The sequence below is a fragment of the Gymnodraco acuticeps genome, unplaced genomic scaffold (assembly GCF_902827175.1).
Source record: "Gymnodraco acuticeps unplaced genomic scaffold, fGymAcu1.1, whole genome shotgun sequence".
Lineage (NCBI taxonomy): Eukaryota > Metazoa > Chordata > Actinopteri > Perciformes > Bathydraconidae > Gymnodraco > Gymnodraco acuticeps.
The window spans coordinates 64,087-87,142 of record NW_022992357.1 but is presented as its reverse complement, the minus strand read 5'-3'; the positions used below and the strand labels follow the sequence as shown (position 1 = coordinate 87,142).

The window sequence follows — 23,056 nt, the reverse complement described above, 5'->3', positions numbered from 1 at the left end:
CTTAACAGGTAGAACTCTGTCTCAACACGGGACCCAGCACTGCGCGGGCCACACTTGGAGCAGAGACATCTAGCCTGTAAAAGCGGACAAAAGTGAGCGACGAGGACCAGCTCGCTGCTGCACAAATGTCTTGGATGGAAACACCCTTGAACAAAGCCCAGGATGTAGCCAGTCCACGAGTAGAATGAGCACGCAGGCCCGTTGGTGCCTGCAAACCCTGACTCGTATAAGCCAGAGCATTCGCTTCCACAATCCAGTGGGAGAGCCGTTGCCTGGTAACGGGCTTGCCCTTCTGAGGGTTAGCCCAGGATATAAAGAGTTGGTCATTGCATCGAAACTCTTTTGACCTGTCCATATAGGTGCGTAAAGCACGAACTGGACACAGCAAATTCAGCCGCTGTTCCTCAGAGGAACACAGCGGCGGAGGAAATGCCACAATGTCAATGGGGGTACATGAGCCAACCACCTTAGGTATAAAGGCAGGGTTGGGCTTCAGCAACACTCTCGTTTGCCCCGGGAAAAACTGAGTGCATGAAGGATGTACAGAGAGCGCATGAATGTCACTGACTCGCTTGGCAGATGCCAGAGCCAGTAACAGCACTGTCTTCAGTGACAGGTGTTTCATGTCAGCTTCTTCCAGGGGTTCAAATGGAGGTCGAGTGAGCCCATCTAAAACCACTGCCAAGTCCCATAAGGGCACCAGTGACCTGGAAACAGGGAGGAGCCTGCGAGCCCCTTTCATAAAACGGCAGACCAAAGGATGTTGGCTAGCCATCTTTCCCTCAAAGCCCACATGGCATGCAGCAATAGCAGCCAGGTACACTTTGATCGTAGATAAAGCTCTGTGTTTATCAATTAAGTCCTGTAGAAATGATCAAATCACCCCGACAGGACATTGAAAAGAGATGTGTTCTTTTTGAAGGCACCACTCCTCAAACACCCTCCACTTACAGTCATAGAGAGACCTGGTGGAGGAAGCTCTTGCACTCTGAATAGTGTTTATCACCTTCTGAGGGAGCCCCACTGTATTCAGATTTGACCACTCACGGGCCAGGCCCATAGTGCCAAGCGCTCTGGGTGTGGGTGAAAGATCGTCCCCCCCGCCTGAGACAGTATGTCCCTGCGTAGTGGGAGCTGCCACGGCTGCCCGCACAGCAGCTGATATATCTCCGCCAGCCAGTACATTGCAGGCCAATGCGGAGCTATCTGGATAAGTGTGTGGCGTTGTTCCCTCACTCTGGCCAGAGTTGGGGGTATCAGAGCCAGGGGTGGGAACGCGTACAGAAGGACCGGAGGTCAAACGTGCACGAGTGCGTCCACGCCTAACGGTGCGTTTAAATCGCGCATTGAAAAGAACAGCTGACATTGAGCATTTTCTTTTGATGCGAACAGATCTACCGCGGCTCGGCCGTAACGCACCCACAGCTAACTCACAATCATTGGATGTAGAGTCCAGTCTGCATATAGTGGTGCACTATAGACAGACTGTTTATTATTTTTATTGTTTTTCTTTTCATTTTTATTGACTGCGCCCTTGGCTTCAAGCCTGGAAACGACAGTGGAAAATGATTTATTTTGAAACAACAATGATGACATGTGTTTGTGTGACTTAAACAGGCAGCGGAACTTGCTGTCTTCGATGTTAAGTCCATTTCCCTGATGGCGCGAACTTGAGGATGACGTGCTGGCATCACTCGAGGCGGTGGGAAGATGGGGGCATGGTGGCACCCCGAAAACACATGAGCATCCAACACTGGAACGTGCTCTGGAGCTGGGGAACAGGGAACTTCCAGCTCCTTCATCAAGGAGAGGAGAGGAGGCTGTCAGGCCGCCCGTTTTTTCTTCCTCGCCTGGTGGCTGAAAACCTGGGTCGGCTGCGCCTGAGCGGCAGCTGCCGGAACCGGAGATTTTCTTGGCCAGCTCCCTCTTGCCTCGTGCCTGGGCTGGGGACCCGGGACGGGCTGCGGTCTCTGCTGCTTCGGTATTTTGAACCGGGCAGGACGTGAGACAGCTTGAGTGAAGGCCTGCCGCGGGACCATTGGAGGTGGCGGCTGGACCCTTCGGGGGAGACAGAGCTGGAGAGCCTCGTCTCCGTTCCTTTATGACTTGCATCTCAGCTGCATTGAAGCTAGAGCGGAGCCAAATATGCCCTCGGGAACAATAGGCATGTCCAGAACATCCTCTTTTTCCCGGTCTGGAAGGTTCGTCAGGTTGAGCCACCTGGCTCTCTCCTGTACCACCATTATTCCTAGTGCTTTGCCCGTGGCTTGGACTGCACAGCGCTGCACACGGAGGCAAATGTCCGTGATCGCTGCGATCTTGTCCCACACGGCAGGCTCAGGTTTGCTCGACATGTCTTCGCAGAGCTCCGCCTGGAAGGCGGTCAGCAGCGAGGAGACGTTGAGTGCCCTGGCAGACAAAGCTGCGGCTTTATAGGCCCGTTCGGTCATCGCTGACTGGAACCGGTCTGCCTTTGCCGGTAGCATGGGGTTCCTGCTCGGTGTCGAAGCCAGCCTCGGTTGGAGGTGGGCTGCCACCAGCGGTTCCATGGGCGGCATGCGGAGCAGGCCGAGCCTCTCCATACCGTCACAGTCCAGGGAGGAGGCACCCTGGATTGGGGCCTTGTTGCTGAAGGGCGGTCTCTCCACGAGACCGACACCTCGTCCAGCATCTCCGGAAAGACTGGAAGGAGCTGCCTCTTCGTCCTCGCTGCTTGGAGCAAGTTCTTCCCCTCGTAGCGAGATCTGGAGGTCTCCTTGGCCACTTCAGGCCATGGGATGTCCAGTGTTGACACACGGCCTGCAAGTCCATGCTTAGGACAGGCGAAGCTGGTGTGCTCTCGCCCGGGGGAGCGGACATCGCTCCCGGCTTTGCAGCCTGAGCCGATGAAACGAAGATGTCATCCTCATCCGAGTCAGACAGGAGGAACTCAGAGGTATCCTCTTCGTCCTCCATATAGTCCAACTCCAGGACATCCTCCGCGGGTGGAACCATGGTGAGGTCCAATTGGGAGCCCCAGCTTGACACAGTGCGGGGCTCTGCTCTCGCGGCTCTTGCCGCCACCGGGTCCCAGCCTGAAACGGCGTGGTGCTCCGGTTCAGCGGCTGTCGCTGTTGTTGAGCCCCAGTCTGACACAGCACAGGGCTCAATCTCTGCGGCGGACGCCACCATGTCTTGATTGCTGGCCGGCGAATCAGCGGACATGAGGGGGGTCCTGACCCGACAAGCTAGCTTGGCGTGCTAACCGTCGGCGGAGGCTCTTAATGGTGAAGCGGGTACAATGCCCGCACGAGCCGGGGTTATCGATAGCCTCCCGGGCGTGTTCCAGCCCGAGGCAGGACGAGCAGACCTGGTGTGAGTCTGTGCCTGAAATCTTAAACCCGCAGCCGCATACCCGAGCCTCCGAGTCCCTGACTCCTCTGGTTTGAGGGAGAGAAAGGTCCATCTTCGATCGCCGGGGTGTCGGCGTGGAGTGGACACGCTAGTAACAGGTACGTTACTGAGAAAAAAAATCCAACCTTGCCGTTAGTCCGAAAGGAAAAAAGGCGACGGTGTAGATTTTATTCTTTAAAGAATATTAACTGGTGTGTTAATACCTTTTTTTTTATCTCTGTCTCCTCTGGTGTGAGAGAGAAAAGAGAACGTCCTCGTTACCGTGGTGTCGGTGTGGAGGGAAGAAAAAACTAGCAACAGGTATGTTACTAGCTTGAAGAAGAATCAAACCTTACCGTTATTTCGACAGAAAGAACGGCAAGGCAGATTACAATATTAACTGGTGTGTTATATTGCTCAGTCTTCTTGCAAAGCAAAACAGTAACCGGCAAGCGCCCGTCGACCGAATGTTAGCTTTGGGTTCAGTCTGTGGATCGTTAAGCTAGCCCGGTTACTGATAAATCGAGATGTGCTCTGAGCGAGAAGAGGTGTTTGAATGACGCTGCGTCGTAGCGCAAGCTACTTAAAGGCTGGGTGGATTCCCTGACGTTGACGTCAAGATCACACAATCAGGATTGGCGTAATGAGATTGATACTTCTGTTTGCATATGCGTTGAGGCGCATCCCATAGTGAGACATCGAACGGAGTGTTATGAATGAGAACTGCTCTCATGTCAAGAACGGTCAAGAAGCATCAGATCAGTGCATGCACTGCCTCGTCCAATCAGTGAGCGATACACAGTAAGGGGGCGGGGCGAGTGTCTGAGGATTTCATCGAAGGATGGTCTGGTGGTTCCTCGGTTATAGCTCCTCCATTATCGCTCCTCGCTCCTCCGGCAAAAATAAGGCCATTGGGACGCTACTCAAGATGGCGCAGACAAATCAACTTCCGGTGAGACCGAGACCTAGGAGCGAGGAAATAAAAAATAAGAGAAGTGAGAAGGCCTCCTCTATCGCTAATTATTCTCTTCACACTTTCCTCTCCGCTTCTCTCTGCCGCGTTCTCGTCTCTTCTTCTTTGTTTCTTTCCCTGTATCACTCACTCGTCTATTTCGTCCCCTGTCGGCGGCAGTTAAAATAGAATCGCCCCATCAAAATCGAAATCCCCTATTAATGTATTGATTATAGGTCCGGGTCCGTATAGGTCTGGGTCCGGATCCGGACCGCGGTCCGCCTGTTGCCGACCCCTACAGATAGTTTTTGATCATAGGGATGAGTCATTCCAATCTTAACCAAGTGGATGCAGCTCTGCAAGGAATCTGGCTATTTTTTTTATATTAACTTCCAGATTATTGTTCTATGTCCTATAATACAATGTAATTCCAATGGCAAAGCACATTTGGTGAAATGTGACTGGTAAACCTCAGCGGACAACAGATTTGAATGTATTGTTGCTATAATAACAAAAGTTGTAACCCCTAAGTGAAATAGTTAATAATAATTAATGTCAATATTCTTTATTAGAGTCCCATAATCCCAACTTCCTCAATAATTATGGTGTACATCAGCTGTGACATAATGCACAGACTCCATTACCCTCAGTGTATATAGGTCCTACAGCAGCAGGGGCACCAGCATCTCCTCATTCAAATGTAAGCTGCTCCAGCTCCACTGACAGTGAGAAATGGATTTAATAGCCAGAGAACAGCTTGTCAGCAGTCTAAAAAAACACAATGTTAGGAGAATTATTTATTTTTTTACTTAACTCTTGATCCCCAAGGTATTGCAGTGGGAGGGATATTGGAAATATTGGAAAATACAAATGTCCACATAGCAATCTGTTTTTTTCTCTGTAATGTAATATGATTCATTGCCTATTCTCTGTGAAGCTGCGCACAGTGACGGTGTGTAAAATTGCATGTAGATGACTTGATGTATTACAAGAGAGAGTGCAAAGCTGCCCGTAATATTATAAATCAAAGTTGCTCTTTGATTGGATTTGGTGCAGTTGCTGTTGTGTTATATTGCTGCTAATTACTATGCGGTTTCAAATATGCAACAAAATGACTCATGGAAGTGGTATTTAATTATATTTAGGGGCTGCCAGAATAACAATAATGCTGCCTTGCCAACAATTCCAGCCACACATACTGCTCTTCTAAAATCAGCACACAGTAACAAAGAACAAAGTGGTCTGGATTTTCATGCAAACGAAAAAAATAAAAAGGGAAGACGAGGCGTACGAGGCGGACGAGTGTAACATCCTGTCCTTTAGACTAGAGAACATATACTTCACTTTTCAATTTTCCAGAGCAGTATCTATAATGTTTTATTTCTCCCTTTTCAGGGAGTGCTCGGAGTGGTGTGAAATATTTCACTGATAATCTGCCTCCAGGTACACTCTAGGCTCATGCATTACAATACATGTACAAGGAGAGCGTAGGTTGGGAGAGAAACCCAATCAAAACTGCATCAGCTTGGACCAGAGAACAAAGGATATTGCAGCTTTGTTATCAGGCACTTCATGTAGTGGTGCACTGCAATACTTTCCATCAAAGCCGCTTTAAAATGAAGCAACGTGAGGAAGGTAGGTCCGTGGTTCTCACAGCTTTAATTGTGCAGAGCCCTAGCTAGCTGTTGTCTCTCCAGGGGAACAGTAGGCAGCTGAGGGGCGTGTTGTTATATTTCACACTTAATGATGTGCAAGGCATCCTCGGCTCTTATCTGCAGGCCTATTTTAGTCACTGACACAGCCTCTAAATTACACAGCTCGAGCACTGTTAAACGCTTCGTATAACATCTCCTCAAGTTCATGCAAATATCTGTTAGAATATGTACCATCCTATACTCTGCCATTATATAGCCATTTAGACCATTTAAAATTCATAGTTTTATGAATTACGCGACTATATGAAAATACTGTTATTTTTAAACTTTCTACACTTTTACTAATATTTGTTATTTTCAAATAATGTTTTGCATGGGATGTTAGCTTAAGAGTTCTGCGGTTCATTTGTAAGCATGTCAGACTGCTTGGAACCTCTTGGGAAAGCATATACTTAATCATTACTATCATTTATTATTTTTAAATATTCTGCTGAAAATGAAAATGTACAATTTTTTTGAGAGGATTCCATTCAATAATTGAAATGCAGCTTTATGTCGACATGCTGACATTGTGCATTGCATATTGTTAAGCATCAATGTTGTAAATGAAAAATCCTAATTCATCATGATCATTTTGTGTCGGAGCTTTATGGCCTGATGATGACATAATTCTAAAGCCATTTCAAAAGAACCCTATTTGTTTAATGAGTCTGAAAAAATGTTACATACAGAGCAGTATTAATCTCTAACTGCTGTGTCATTGGTTGGTGGGTTGTTGCATACAACGCCTGTTAGCCGAATCAAAACGTACACTGCTTTCGATTGTTTTATGTCATGATTCTCCAGCAGCAGAAAACTAGGGCAGCATACGGCACAGAATTCATACATAATGAAAAGAACATCAACTCCCTCTGTGCTTGATTCTGACTTTTCGTAATAATTTATTGATCAAATGTTTTATACTATAGCTATAGTATACCCATGCCAGTGTAATCATAGCTATACTCACACATGTTTCTCCATATTTTCTTATCATTAGAATTATTGGACTAGCTTCACACAATATGACTTGACTTGGGTCTAACTTTGTCTTAATGTGTTTTTATAAACATATTATTGATTATCAAATTAAAAGTCACTGTAATAGCAGACAGAGGTAGATCTTTTTAACTATGATATAAAGGCCCAGGATATAAAAGAAAGATTTTCTGAACAGAGCACTCCCTCGTTGCTACTCAAGAGACAACTTTGTATTGAGCTTTGATTTTTTATTTCCTGCGGGTGAAGTGACCATTCTCAATGCCAGAATTTAATTTCAGCTAGTAGGAGCAATGTGTGTGATCTCAATTTCGTCAGATAGGATGCCCTTCTGACATTGCCCCACTCTGTGATGCTGCTGGATAAAAACTATTTTATGTTAAATCTTGCAGGCTTTAATCAAAAAACTGCTGCAAGAATTGTTAAGAGTCCTTAAATGTTCAGTCTTCCTAACAATGCCAAAAAGCCATTTCAAGCGGAGCTAAGGGGTGATAATGTATCCCATATTAGAACAGAATATGTAAAACATCAGTGTACAATCTGCGTCATTCACATAAAATGAAGTGATGTCACACAAATTGAGTCGTTAATAACAATGTTTTATGAAAAATGCTGCATGTTCCTCACTAATCTCATAGATAAAATGCTGTTTTATTTTTGCATGATCAATGTAATGAAAAGGCTAAGTGTGTTGCTTCTCTCTCTCGCAGCTTTATGGGAAAATCAGGCCAGATCCCGCAAGCACAAAATTATAAAGCCCAAGGATAAATAACCGCTGACAGAGAACAAAAATGAAAATTAATGATTCAGGTTGACAGCCACTTTAATTCTGTGGAACCTTGCTGTGGTAGCGCCTTCATGGGAACAGGGACATTTTGACAACTCCCCGCTGACCTTCACCTGAGCTCAGGGACGGGGAATTATGGCTTCAGCAGGGCCATCTGCAAGTAATATATTTACAGTTCATTATGTCATTCCCCACAGGCCGCACAGGGTCTATCAAGCAGTAATAAGTAGGAAATATCCTTTTTTACAAAATCTGCCTTTTACATGGAAATAAGCTCATGCATGAATATCTCAATGGAACTCTCCGTAACTCTCTCTTTTTATTTGATTGTAACTGCTTTAAAATTTATTTTCTAAACAGATAAATCCTGGTCAAATTCTGCCAGACTTATAATTCTTGTTCTAAGATATTTAAGAGTGTGAGAAATTGAATTTGATGGATAAATGTACCTCAATTTGCATTGGTATGATATTCCTTTGTTGCAATATTAGTCAACAGGAACAAAGTCACACATAGCTTTATTTGTTAGAATAGAATTCCTCAAGATACCCAAGTGTTATGTGAGAAATTGCTGTATAAAACATACCTGTGATAGATATCAGGAAGATAAATGATTACAAAATACTATTGGGAATAACTGGAAATGAAACAATTAGTCTCATTTATATTTCATGAGATGTGTGACTGCCACTAGAGAGAAGAGATGTGGATGATACATTCACAGTTTCATCTCATGAAGATATGTATATAGTGTAATACATAATTAACTGTTTAATACACTAACAGGGCAGTACCGGCATTAATAACCTTCCTATGAAAAGGCTTAAATGCCCTAATGCTACAATTTCTAGCTTGGATAGTAATAAAAAATGCCAGATGAGACTGTGCAGCATCATGCTCTTCTGAACTTCCTCTAACAACAATGAAATCAAGATGGTGCTGTTCTTTTGATGCTACACCATGCGGATCCCATCCAAAAGCCAAAGGTAGAGTGCACCAATGAACAGAAACTCATTGATACAGCAGGAGGGTCATGTAATCTCCAACTGTCTTTCATCGTGCAATTCTCTCTCTGAAGGTGATTTGAATCCAAGGAGTGAGCGGAAAAAGCAAAGGCAGGAAATGAGAGGGGAGGGCAAATGAATAGCACAGAAGCAGCTGAATAGTGCATCCAAAGTGAAAAGGCTAGATGAGCAGCAGAAGTAGGCACAGTAATAAAGGAGGATGTTGTTATGACACTACTTAGAGCTTGAATTTCTTTCATCCATAAATTGCTCATTTTCGTTTTAAGTTGTGATGGTTTGCATTTTTTTGTGCAGTGCTTATTGAGAAAGTGCCTTTTCAGAAATGGTCGATTACTCGGCCTGCGTTATTGCTGCCTGCAGCTTTCTCGGGAACTTCATCCAAACAACTTCACACTCCAATAGTGTGAATGTAAAGGACATACTGTATAGAGACGCTTCCATTTTGGCTTCTTAGATTAGATGTGAATTGATAAGGAACTACAGAATAAGAAAAATATGGCAGCAAATAAGACAATTATCTCAGGTTAGCATATCATGAGTCACCTTCTACCTATTAAAACGTGAGTAACAAGAGTTATTCATTGCGGCATAACAGCAAAATGTGGCTTCCAAGTGAGGTTGATACTGTATGGCACTTTGTCTATAATAAACATTTATAATTAATCATGAGACATGCTACTCAAAAATGGAGGTTAATGAGATGCCGCTTCAGAGGAACATTTTGTAAAGTGCAGGTTTGTTATGCTGTTATGCGACTCCATACTGCACTGAAAAGGGGAAACCACACCTATGCAAGTGGACAGAAGGGACATACAGGAAATGCAAGTCTCCCTTCAAAGAATGGTTGTGTCCCTCAGGACTTGTTGGTCTTGAGCGTAATGACTCTCAGTGCAGACCTCCTGAGACAAATTGCCACTGACCCCCATGGATTTTCCAGGGCACACTCGATTGGAAATGGACTATTCAATTTCCCACAGGGAGCCTTGCCATTTCCCCGCTATGCATCACTGAAAAGGCAGCCACTTTTGGGTTTTGGTCTGTTGGACACAAATATTCACAGAATGCTGTATCAAAGGTACAAGAACTCTCAGCTTCTAATTATGGTTTAATTCATAATATTACATGTGTTGTTCAAGTCAACCACTAAATCAAAACTGTCAAGGTCAAACTGTTGTGTTATTCTTTCATATTTAAAGCTATGGAGAAAAGTAGTAAGTGACAAATGACTGGTACATACATGGTTTGAAAGTTTTACAAAACTACATCACAAGATAATGAAAAAGCTGTCTATCTAATTTAAGTATACAAATGCAACCTGCACTCAAACAATGCCAGCTTTTCTACATATTTCTAACTTGTTGATTGTTATTCTAACAGCGTTTACATTTTAAAATGATTAATGTGCATGGTAATGACCAACGTCTGTTTTTCTTTTACTCCTATATAATTTGATCGTCTGACCTGTGTATTTTGTTGGGTGGAGACACTTCTAACATCAACAATGTTTGTTGTATTTGCATTTTACTGACATAAATCTTGTCTGATCAAATACCAATCAATATTTGGGAGAACAAATGACTCTTTCTGACTCTTTAATGAAGGATCTACAGTGCTGGCATTCTAGTTTTAGGGACTGGTATCTACTGTTTTACTTACTATAGTAATTTGTTTGTGGATGGAAAAATGTACTGATAATCGCCATCATCTACAATTCTCCCTATCTGTTTGATTTGTTTATCATTAAGGACACATTTGTGCTGGCTGTATTGACCCTTATTTCTAGTCAGATTACAATGCCACCGTGGAAAAAGTCATGGGAGTTTGCCTTGGCTTGTGAGTGATTCCATATGAATTACTCACACTGTATCCCTTCCCTCCAACAAGTCTGGAAAGCAACACGCAGCAGACTTGTAATAGGAGAAGATGAATGGTCCATTAATGATGGGGAAAATCACAATCTCTTTGAAGGCAGCTAAGCCACTGGCTTGCTCTCATATATCACCCACACAAAGCAGCGCTACAAAACCATACATCGCTCTGTAAACATGTATTGTGAAGATTTTTTGAAATCTCATCATAATACACTGAAAGGATAAATATGATTTCATACCCTATACAGCACATCATAACAACACCTGGCAGCTTTTTCTTCAGAGGAGGCGAGCCGTACGATCTAAGAGTTGAAGAATAACAAAACAAAAGGACCTGCAAAGGATGCAGTCTGAAGCTGAAGCATGGCTATGTCTTTTTTTAATTTATATTCTGCTAAGATCCATTCACTGTCTTCTGCGGGCCAAGAAACAGAGTTTTTCATCAGTGCAGTCTCTCACTGGCATCGACCAGCGATATTGATCTGGAGCAGATCTCCTTCCACTCTACCTGGGGAGCCCGATGAGCCTTGTTCATATTGATCCAACCTTTGTATTCTACAATACTTCGCCCTTTCGTTAGGTATGCTAGAATATATATTTACTGTCATCTTTACAGTAAATATTCTTTAACAAAAGGCACCGATAACTGTTAATCCTCTGATGTTGGATTTTGTTGTTATTGATGGTGTACATGAGAAGACAGTGAATGCCTGTCACCAGCCTCAGAAAGCCTGTCTGTTTTGATAGTTGAGAGAAGAGAAAGCAGTCTACTGCTTATCCGATTCCGGATGCTGGCGATGAATCTGAGACTGGCACAAAAAGGCAAAACATGTCTATCAGAAAGCCAGGCAGGCAGGTCTGATGTATGAAAAATAAATGTTTGCTCGAAACAAACAACCGTAATTTTCTTCAAAAAGAAAACACTCTCAAACAACTTCAGGCCGGAGTGTTTTTTCTCCTTCTCTTCATTATTAATTTCTTTCCCTCTGTGTCTGTTATAATCACATGGCTCTGTTTTATAATCCTAATTTATCACTCTTGTTCTTTTCACACAGTACCCATCTCTCCCTTTCCCTGCCCATTTCTTGAGCTCATTCTTTAAATGCCTCTCTCTGTCTGCTTTAAGTCCTTCACTCTTTCTGTGTGTCTTCCTGTCTCCCCCTCAGGAGCAGAATATGTGGTAATGTACTAATCTGTGAAGCTTTAGTGCAGTCTTGCCAATCTGCCATGTCAAGATACACAAATCTCACTGCAGGCAATTACAGGCCTTTTTTCTCGGCACTGCAAAGGACTCTGTTTCCCCGTCTCTGTGAAAACTGCCTCTGTGACCCATCAAGAACAATTACCTTGTTTGTAACACACACTGGTGTCCCTGGGCTGTGGTACGGAGCAGGTAAGCTAGGCACGTAACGGGTACATTGGTATGCACTAGGTAAGCTAGAAGTGGTAATAATTCAGTGTGCATGAAATCTTTAATGCTGTTTGGACAACCTGTGCTGTTGAGCCCATCGAGAAAGCTCTTATCAAGCTGGATGCAGACAATTTCTAAAAACATAAAGAACTAACAATTCTGGAGAACTATAGCAGTAACAGGGATGGAAATAATGTTGTAGTATAGTATAATGTTCTCAAATAACACTAAGGAGTAGGTCAGCTCAAAATGAATTCGGGATATATGTCGCTGTGTTAAGGGAATTATTATGTCATAATAATAATTAAATTCAATGCAAATGAATATATTACTAAAATAATCATGACAACCATCGTTCATCACACTTTCCCCCTCAATCTAGCATTCATCATGTGTTTCAACACTTCCCTTATGAAGAAACATGAGCAATTTATGTGTGAAATTAAATTGACAGAATTTCAGAGGCAGTCTCTTGACTCAATGCACACAGAATATACCGCCACCTTTTTATTATTTTTGTTTAAAGTGGACCTATCATGCTATATTTGAAAAATATATTGTAGGGCCATACTGTACCCATACAAAACATGTCTGTGAAGTTTTTTTTTCAAAATACCAAACAGATCACCCATTGTAGCCATGCCTCATACTGCTCAAACCCCTCTTTTGAAGCCCTGTTAGAGAAACGCAGATTTTGGGTCATTAGCTTGAAAAAAAAGAAAGAAGAGGAGGCGGAGCTAATGCCTGATCAGAATTCTACCGGAGATAAAGTTAAATTAGGTTGTGATAAAACGCCATCCTGTTCTAAACCACATCAAAGATTATTTCTGAAACAGTATGGAGCTCAAATGCTTTTTCTCTTGCAGGTTTATCACAAGGTGAGTTCTTTTTTTATTTCCTGCTTTTTAAACACATGTGCTCTACAGTACAGGTTAGCTCTGAGTGTTAGCGAGGCTTGCTAATGTAAACAAAGATGAGTTTACGTCCAAAACACGTCAGGCATTGTTTCTGATAGCAACTTTCTGTGGGTCCGCCGACGTCACAGCGGATGGACACGTCACAGCGGATGGAAATCTGTATCCGCTCGTTGTACACCCGTTTTTAAAAGATTTGGGTACAGAGGAAAAGAGAGAGGGTTTTATTTTCTGATGCTGCGTGAGTTCCCCGACGCACCGGGGACACATATTTATGTATAAAATACATCACAAAATGCATTTTGCATGATAGGTCCCCTTTAAAGTATATGTTACATTTTGCATTTTTTTATTTGCCACCATATTGTTGTAAAGATATTCAAGGGAGGAGCATGCTTTCCTTTGAGCCTTGAAATGTAGGTCAGTCTGCAGGAATATCTGCTTAAGCCTGCACAATTAAAGGTCTGATGAAACACTTCTTGACAACATCACCAAAAATGGGGAAAATAAATTGCTACTGAGACTTACATCACTGTGACACTTGCAAGATCATTTCATAGTATAATCATTTTACCTCACCTCTATATTTATAACTTTTTGTGAATTTCTCTTGAAGAGTAGTTTATGTATGACAGACCTTTCAACGGTAATATAAATAAAAAGACAGGTCCTTTCTGTAAGCCCTCAGATTTACTTGTGTTTTGAAAGTATTGCCTGCTAGATGAGACTGATATAGTATGCATATATAAATATATAGTTAATAGTGGTGACTTCAAAGAGTACATCTCCTTTTGAGTTAGCAAGGTATCTCTTTAGTTCATCATAGGTAATTTTGGTTTTTGGTTTTGGTAAACGTGGACCAAAAACTTAACTGCACATTATATTCTCCAAGCATTTTCTGATTGAGAGCTTCTGATTTGTAAGCAACATGAGTTTAAATCAGGCTCTTACATGTTGAGTTTTCAGACCAGATGGTGAGGATGTTACCCATATGCCAAGACCTAGAGATGAACCCAATTTTGTTTTTGTTACAATTCTGAGTCAGCTTTTCAAACAGCATTTCCGCTGACATTTTACATAATGAGAGTCCAGATGACTGCTCACTGTAAGGTGTTATTATCTCTGAGTATGCCCTCTATGAGAAGTGTGAATCAAGATCGTCAGAAGCGAACACCCTCACTAAAAGACGTCATGTTTAATTGAATTCTGTAGATGCACTTTACTCACAAGATAGTATTTATAAAACTGTCTGCAACTACATATACTGTGTGCTAAATAACTATAGGGTTAACGCTGGGTAAATACAATCCTGTGGGAGTCAATGGAGCAAAGTATTTCACTGACAGTCTCCCAGGTTCCATTTGAAGCTGAAAAGGCAACATATGTTGTTGATTCAACACGCACCACATGGTATCGTGTTACCTTTCAGATAAAGAAGGCGTAAAGTCTTGACGAGTTGCAATCTGACATAGCAATGCACATCATCTAAAATAACGTGTTGCTCTTTCATAGCAAAGGTGCTGTGTGCTTCAAATGAGAAACTCTTTGTCTACAACTATCATCCTAAAGTATTGAGGGCATCTCTACATATTGTAGAGTAAATGTAAGGACTCTCCCTGAAAACTAAAGAGCTTTAAGATTTCAGGTCATGCTGAGTATGCAAACATTAAAATAGATTTTATTGCAAACTGAATGCAAGGCTTTGGCACTCATTTAAAGCGTTCACCCCATTATAGTGAGTCACCTCATCAACACTATCACCAATATAATACAGAAATGAACGCTGAACAACTCTAAGACACTCTCTTTTAAAAGAATTCTGTGAACCCTCTCTGTACAGTTGTCGTAATCGTTGTTATTTCTGACTGATGTTTAAGTGTAGTATAATGTAGTATGATAACATATGTTGCTGTACCCTGTCACATACACCTGTCACCGCACAAACCTGGCCAACCCGGTATCACAGTGAGACGTGAACATGTGACGCTTTACCATTGCTGGGAGACGTGAAGATCTCACGGTTTCGTCTTTTCAAAACGTGAAAAGCGTGACAGCTACACGGTATTGTTAACCCATGTTAACCAGTGGAGAAATACCCGGAAGTGCCAAGCAAATGGTCTTCCGCGCCTATTGGTCGGTTTTTATTGTCAAAATTAGATGTTTTTAATTTATTTTGTAATCCTCACACTCGATTTCGCCGATTTTCTTGTGGCTCTAGCTGGTTGAGACCTCTTTCAGCAGAAACAAAGGCTACGATGTTAATCCATTTGTGTTGTTGTGGAAATAACGGACGTGACGTTGTGTGATCTCTTAGCAACTGAAATCCGTGAAATATAAACACCACTAAGGTTCAAGGGTCAAGGGTTTTTGTTATCAGATGCTAGCTACAGTGTAATTTTCAACCCGGTATCACGGCAAGACGTGAACATGTGACGGTTTACCATGCTGGGAGACGTGAACATGTCACGGTTTCGTCCCCTTCAAACGTGACAGCTACACGGTATTGTTAACCCATGTTAACCAGTGGAGAAATAACCGGAAATACCAAGCAAATGCTACCCCGACGTAATGATTTATTTTTTAATAGTCACACTCGATTACAGCGATTTTCTTGTTGCCCCAGCTGGTCGACACCTCTTTTAGCATAAACAAAGGCTACATTATACTATTAAATCGATGTTAATCCATGCGTGTGGATGTGGAATTAACGGACGTGACGTTGTGCGATTGAGTTGCCAAGCAACAGCTTCGGTTCATGTTAATTTACAAACTATTCAACTACAACCGTAGTTATATTTAAAAACATGTTAGAAGGCCTCACGAAATACTTTAATGCACATTAAAATGTAAATGTAAAGGAATGTGTGTATAACAAAAATACATCGGTCATTAAACGAAACCGGAAACAGATGTAGGCAAGATCATCAGCTCGATGATTGGATGGTTATCCGCAATGCATGCTGGGATTTGGTGTTTATGTGATGTGAAATCTGAAAACGTTTTTTAAAAATACAATAATACTTTATTCCGAGTGTGCTTGCTTTACTCTTTGAAAGTCATCACATAACGGCATTGTAATACACGGTTCGGCTGCATTAAATATTACATATCTGCCGTAGTTCTCTATTTATAGAGCCCTGCTGAGAAGACTTCTGGACAAACAGGAGAACTGCCGCCAAAACTGAATACGTGACGTTGATCATAAATATATAAGCAATTATACAACATCTTACATTTCTTTCCACACAATGCGTCTCCTTGCAGTATCAACACTAATTCGGCTGACTTTTATATTTGATCCAATTGGTAGATAGGCTGTATTTAAACCATAACCGTGCAGAGCTGATAGAAAGGGACACCTGGTGGTCAAAGCACGTTATTGAATTTTATTATTTTATTATTAGATATTAATAGGATCTCTATAAAGTATATTCATTACTCGTTATTCTCTACTAATAGTTCATTAAAGACTGTATATAATGACTAGTTTGAACATCCCTTTCAAGATTTCATAAGCTAAGGTTTATTGACATATCATATTATACACAACTACTGTGTAGTTATGCAATGAATGAAAAACTTGGGTCGCAGGTTCCTCAACAGTGCATTACAAGACATCTATCAATATGTGTTTATACTCCACCATTAAACTGTCATTCTGCACATTTCTTATGCTATCTACATACATCTTATAAGAGTATAATACATATGTATAATATCAGTTTAATAATAAACAAATAATAAACAAATAAGTGCTTAAACATAGTTAACATTGCAGGAAAGCAATATATTAGACGTTAAGTACTTTGTCAGGCTTAATATGTATCTGTAGATACAAATGTCACTGTGTGTGCTGTGTGCTCTGCATGTGTGACCATTAAAGAATCAGAATCAGAATACCTTTATTAGTTCCACAGAGGGGAAATGTGCAGCGTTACAGCAGGAAAGAGCCACAGACAGCTTAGTGTTGCATATCTTACATGCGTTAAAAAAGTACTACGTTAGAATAAAAAAAACAATATGCTAAAAAAGTACTAAGTTATAATATATTAAACAATATGCTAAAAAACAGATAAAAAGTTACATAATTTTCAAAAATACAGATCAAAAACAAAACGGCATATATATTGATTTAGTGGCCAGGTATAAATTACACAGTTATTAATGGCATATATATATTGCACATATTGCACAAAGTTGGTTTGTATTTAGCAGCAAGGGGTGTTATAGTCTGTGTTGTGGTGTGTGTAGGAGGGTCTACAAGGGGCAGTGCTGGTTGTAAAGTCTGACCGCTGCAGGAAGGAAGGACCTGCGGTTTCAAGAGGGTTTCATCCCTCCATATTCTTCTTAAAGCTTTTTTCTTATTCAAAATAAGACCTTAACCTAAAGTACTCTTTAATGTTTAAATTAAGCCTTATTAGTTTGTCTGTTTTGCACATCCTCCTATTAATATCTAATAATAAAATAATAAAATTCAATAACGTGCTTTGACCACCAGGTGTCCCTTTCTATCAGCTCTGCACGGTTATGGTGTAAATACAGCCTATCTACCAATTGGATCAAATATAAAAGTCAGCCGAATTAGTGTTGATACTGCAAGGAGACGTATTGTGTGAAAAATAAATGTAAGATGTTGTTTAATTGCTTATATATTTATGATCCACGTCACGTTTTCAGTGCCTCATGTTTGTCTAGAAGTCTTCTCATCAGGGCTCTATAAATAGAGCAGATATGTAATATTTAATGCAGCCGAACCGTGTATTACAATGCCGTTATGTGATGACTTTCAAAGAGTAAAGCAAGCACACTCGGAATAAAGTATTATTGTATTTTTAAAAAACGTTTTCAGATTTCACATCACATAAACACCAAATCCCAGCATGCATTGCGGATAACCATCCAATCATCGAGCTGATGATCTTGCCTACGTCTGTTTCCGGTTTCGTTTAATGACCGATGTATTTTGTTATACACACATTCCTTCACATTTACATTTTAATGTGCATTAAAGTATTTCATGAGGCCTTCTAACATGTTTTTAAATATAACTACGGTTGTAGTTGAATAGTTTGTAAATTAACATGAACCGAAGCTGTTGCTTGGCAACTCAATCGCACAACGTCACGTCCGTTAATTCCACATCCACACGCATGGATTAACATCGATTTAATAGTATAATGTAGCCTTTGTTTATGCTAAAAGAGGTGTCGACCAGCTGGGGCAACAAGAAAATCGCTGTAATCGAGTGTGACTATTAAAAAATAAATCATTACGTCGGGGTAGCATTTGCTTGGTATTTCCGGTTATTTCTCCACTGGTTAACATGGGTTAACAATACCGTGTAGCTGTCACGTTTGAAGGGGACGAAACCGTGACATGTTCACGTCTCCCAGCATGGTAAACCGTCACATGTTCACGTCTTGCCGTGATACCGGGTTGAAAATGACACTGTAGCTAGCATCTGATAACAAAAACCCTTGACCCTTGACCCTTGAACCTTGAACCTTAGTGGTGTTTATATTTCACGGACTTCAGTTGCTAAGAGATCACACAACGTCACGTCCGTTATTTCCACAACAACACAAATTGATTAACATCGTAGCCTTTGTTTCTGCTGAAAGAGGTCTCGACCAGCTAGAGCCACAAGAAAATCGGCGAAATCGAGTGTGAGGATTACAAAATAAATTAAAAACATCTAATTTTGACAATAAAAACCGACCAATAGGCGCGGAAGACCATTTGCTTGGCACTTCCGGGTATTTATCCACTGGTTAACATGGGTTAACAATACCGTGTAGCTGTCACGCTTTTCACGTTTTGAAAAGACGAAACCGTGACATCTTCACGTCTCCCAGCAATGGTAAAGCGTCACATGTTCACGTCTCACCGTGATACCGGGTTGAACCTGGCAACCTAACTGTAAATCAAAGAGGGAAACTTGGGTAATACAAACCCCAACATTAGCTCAAGTAGAACCAACATGCACCGATGTGCCACGTTTGGCTCTTTGCTCTTCTGTAAAGCTGTGGTGAGGTCAATTATATAAAAGTGTAGGATATATAAGTGTCTATGAAAGAAACACATACCAGAAAACGAAAATATCTCTTACTGCAGGCCACTGTGCTGTCAGAAGCAAATAAAGCCAGGACAGCACTCCATGGTGGATTGGTATTTCATCACTAAACAAGGATTACAACACATACTGTACTTGTCTGTGACAATTTTAAAATCCACGAATTGTTGTTTTGTTGGCTGTTAAACAACCTGAAAGTCAATAATATGTAAGTCTTAGACACTAATTCTAGTTGCAGCACAACTAATGTGGCGTTCTTTGGGAAAAACTGACTGTCAAGTATAATCCTTTGAGACAAGTACCAGAGAATAAAGTCTGTGATGCAGAGCTTTACCAGATTTCACAGTAAGAAGCTGGAACGCAGAATGAAAGGTTACAAATGACTTTTGATCAAATAAAAAATACGAATACTACATGTACGTTTTGCTGTTTTATGACTTTAAATATGTGAGTTAATGTTGGAGCTCTTGTATTGTATTCTATGACCTTTGAAGTTATGCAGATGGTTGAACTTTGCAGAACACCAAATCATTTCACTGAGCTTCCGTTAAAGTAAACAGGTTGTGCTTCAAATTCCCACATACAATATGTTAAGTGAGGCTTTTTCATTGTAATTTACCGACTTAAACACACTCCTATTCACTGAGACGTGCTGAATACTATCCATTATTGTACTGTACCATAATATGTTTGCACATCGCGTACAAGTGCCTTTCTATTCAAGGTTAAGTCAACAAGTCCTCGAACAGATGTGAAACTAAAATGATAATCTATATCTAATGCACATATCTGTCTTGTACGTGTGTTCATAATTCCTACTGCATGTGTGTATTGCCAGTATATACATACAATAAGCAGACCAAATAGTGAGGCTTGCATTGATTTTCTTTCATGCCTTGGTTTATACATAGATGTTTCAATGAATATCCATAACGAATAGTAATATCCTGGTTATTGCATTTGCTCTGAAATTGTCAGCTATTATAAATAGATGTTTAGTTTCTACTCTGATTCGTGCATATTCAACAGAAAAATGTAATGTACAAAAGTATGCCAGCTAACGTTAACAGCAGAATCGTGGCAATGTCAAATGGATTGCTGGATGTAAAAAGGGAACTTAAGGTTTTTATCAGCCAAATAAGGAACCCTCTTAAAATTCACCAGTTTATCAGCATTCTCTAAAATGTAAAGAAAAGGAATGCAATATTACATTATAACATCCTTACACTATGAAATAGGACATATAAAATAACATGTGCAAACAAACTCTAGAAATGATCCGCTCACTTGCCCCACAGACATCGATAAAATGCACAATATATAATAAAAAGGGACACTTTTCATTTCTAAAAAGTGAAAGCAATTACATTAAAAAGTATACTAATATAGAAATAGGCCATTGGTACCTGTAAGCCTTTCTGCAAAGCCTGCAGTTCCTCTTAAGCTGCACATGGCAGTTTATTGTGATGACAGCAATTAAATACCCAGCGATTTGTGTGCCAGCGGTAATATGACTTATCCTACTGTATGCCCTGCTTTCTAGAGCTGGATGGAAATAAGGTTTTAGTACTCCAGTGAGAGTACACCAGCTGAAAAGCGGCACACAGAAACCAGCCCATCCTCGAGGGACCAGCCATGAAACACAGGATAAACCATACAAGTGGTTAACGTGACATAGGAGGACCTCAGGGGGGGCTAACATAATACACAATATTCTCACCAGCTTAAAGCACACAGTGAATACAGGCAGTGTCCTCGCTGCTAGATGTAATGCTCAAGAGGGGATATGTGTTTGTGACTACACAGTACATAACTGGACTTCCCTCCCTACGACGCAGGGGACAACCGACAACGGCCCAATTTAGAAACAGTGTGCTTCATATGTCAAATTTGTGCCTCATCAGCATTCTTTCAATCTCTCCCTGTGGCTCTCCTTCTGCCACAGCTTAACTGGGTGTTTGCTTTTGTGTCGTTAAAACCAGTGGGTTTCAAAAGAAGCTGTATAATGTACACTACAAACACCAGTCAGCATTGAAATGTGTATTAAGGGTGTAGTATTAAACTATTTGTCTTATTAGTGTAAAACTACAAACCCACCTTTCATAGATTATGTTATTTGTAGCCAGTATCACTACATTTACAGTAGTTTTGTTAATGTAAACATATCACATGTATACTGTACGTTTCAGACAGCAAAATGTCATCGTATTGACAAAATTGTTTTTATGGAATACCAAATACCCAGCCAGTTGTTTACAAGTAGGTCAATGACAAGTAGTGTATTATTCCAAGGATTTTGCTAAACTTGACGACAGCAAATATTTGACTAATTCAATATTTTTTCAATTAAAAGTTTTCAAACCACCCACAGCAGTGGTTTTTCTAATTAAAATCAAACATTCAAAATTTAATTACATTTGTTTTATGTATGTCAAGTATGTGTGTAATGAGAAGCCAACTGGAATGCATCCACTTTCCGAACCCCATGACACCAGTAGGATTGTGGAAATGGCACTTACCTTAGCAGATTGGTAAAATCTATCATAACGGAAAATGATTTCATTTATGGGTGCGTGTACAGTATGTGTGTGTGTGTGCATGTGTGTGTTATCCATGAAAAAATCACTGCAGCTTTGACGTTTGGCAGCAAAATACATTACAATAGCTATGATTCTTGCAACATAGGATAAAGCGAACCCTAACACTGTACACCACATGGCAGGTTGAAGACTTACCTGTTCAGATGATGCTTCACAAGTATATGATAAGCGATAGCATTTCACATAACACAATATATCCTACTTGGTGTAAAGACATTTTAATTTAAAAAAAAAAAAACATGTGCCAAACTAAAACTAATAACATGGCAACAAAGGCAAGCAAAATCAAGGAAAACGTGAAAAACTTGAATGTCAGTGTTCTTTCCAAATTTGAGGTTTTATTTTTAATACATGTCTTTCTCCAATTGGTAAACCAAACACATTGATGTTCAAGCTTCCCACACTTCAGTAAGCTAATGATGGCTTGCTAAATGTGGCTTTCTATAGTAGCTAACTTGAAAGAATCAAAACTTTACCTTGAATGCTCAGTAGGGACCTGAGTAGCCAAGTTTCCCCTCTCTGCCCTGAGGAGGAGAGTCAAATGGCAAAGATCAGAGGTATACTTACCCTACAGGGAGAGGAGGTGAGGATCACAGCCGGGATGGGAGGCCCACAACACTATGATCAAGCCTCACACGCAAAAAATCCCAAACCAATTATTTGAAGCGTAGTTACCCCTGGGTGGTGATGTACTGGAACTAGGACAGCAACGATTGTGTTCATATGCCCATGTGAGCCTCATTTATGATTCCCATGCATCAAGCAGAAAAGAAACACGCAACACAGCTTTCACATATGAATGCAAAGCAGAAGCGGCACCTACCTTTGAGATCTTTGAGTAATAGTTGAGAAAGCTATTTGTTTTTGAATGCCAATGACTTTATATACTTCAATTAGCAAGTATATATTGCCACAAACACTGCTGTCATAGTTTCATGAACACAGAGAATTAGAAGGGGAAGTACCTTTACTTTTACCTATGAGTTTTGATGAAATGTTCCATGAAGAAAGCAGATTCCAGACAAAAAGGTAGAACAAAAGGAGAGGGGATACCGATAAGTGTCCGGGTCAGGTTGGAAAAAAGGATAGAAGACGGGAGAAAGGCTTGATGGCTACATATATGTGCAAACAGAAGAGAGGAAATGGGTTACTACAAAGGAAAGCAGAAAGAGAGGAGCAACACATCTCTGCTGCATGATAAGGATATGCAGAGGCCGCAGAAATGAATGAAGATAGAATGGACAGATCGTCTGTGCAGACTCTCGCAACATGCACGGCAGATATGAGGACCGGCTTCAATATTCAGTAAGCTATTTTTCCACCACCATGCATCATATCCTCATAATCTTAATTCAAAT

General features: G+C 41.0%; 1 protein-coding gene across 29 annotated transcripts in view; it reads right to left on the bottom strand.

The window, feature by feature from the left end:
- Positions 1 to 23,056, bottom strand: part of LOC117542190 (neurexin-1a) — a 301,076-nt gene that overhangs the window by 256,601 nt on the left and 21,419 nt on the right. For 10 of the 29 annotated variants that reach the window (XM_034209679.1, XM_034209677.1, XM_034209680.1 and 7 more), the window contains 2 exons: positions 22,664 to 22,675; positions 22,175 to 22,222 (listed from right to left, as the gene is read on the bottom strand). The exons of 9 other annotated variants lie outside the window; for them this stretch is intronic. In XM_034209679.1, the coding sequence (XP_034065570.1) occupies positions 22,175 to 22,222; positions 22,664 to 22,675 (60 nt within the window). The remainder of the gene's footprint in view (positions 1 to 22,174; positions 22,223 to 22,663; positions 22,676 to 23,056) is intronic. 10 more of the 29 variants (XM_034209688.1, XM_034209689.1, XM_034209702.1 and 7 more) reach the window with 2 other exon arrangements.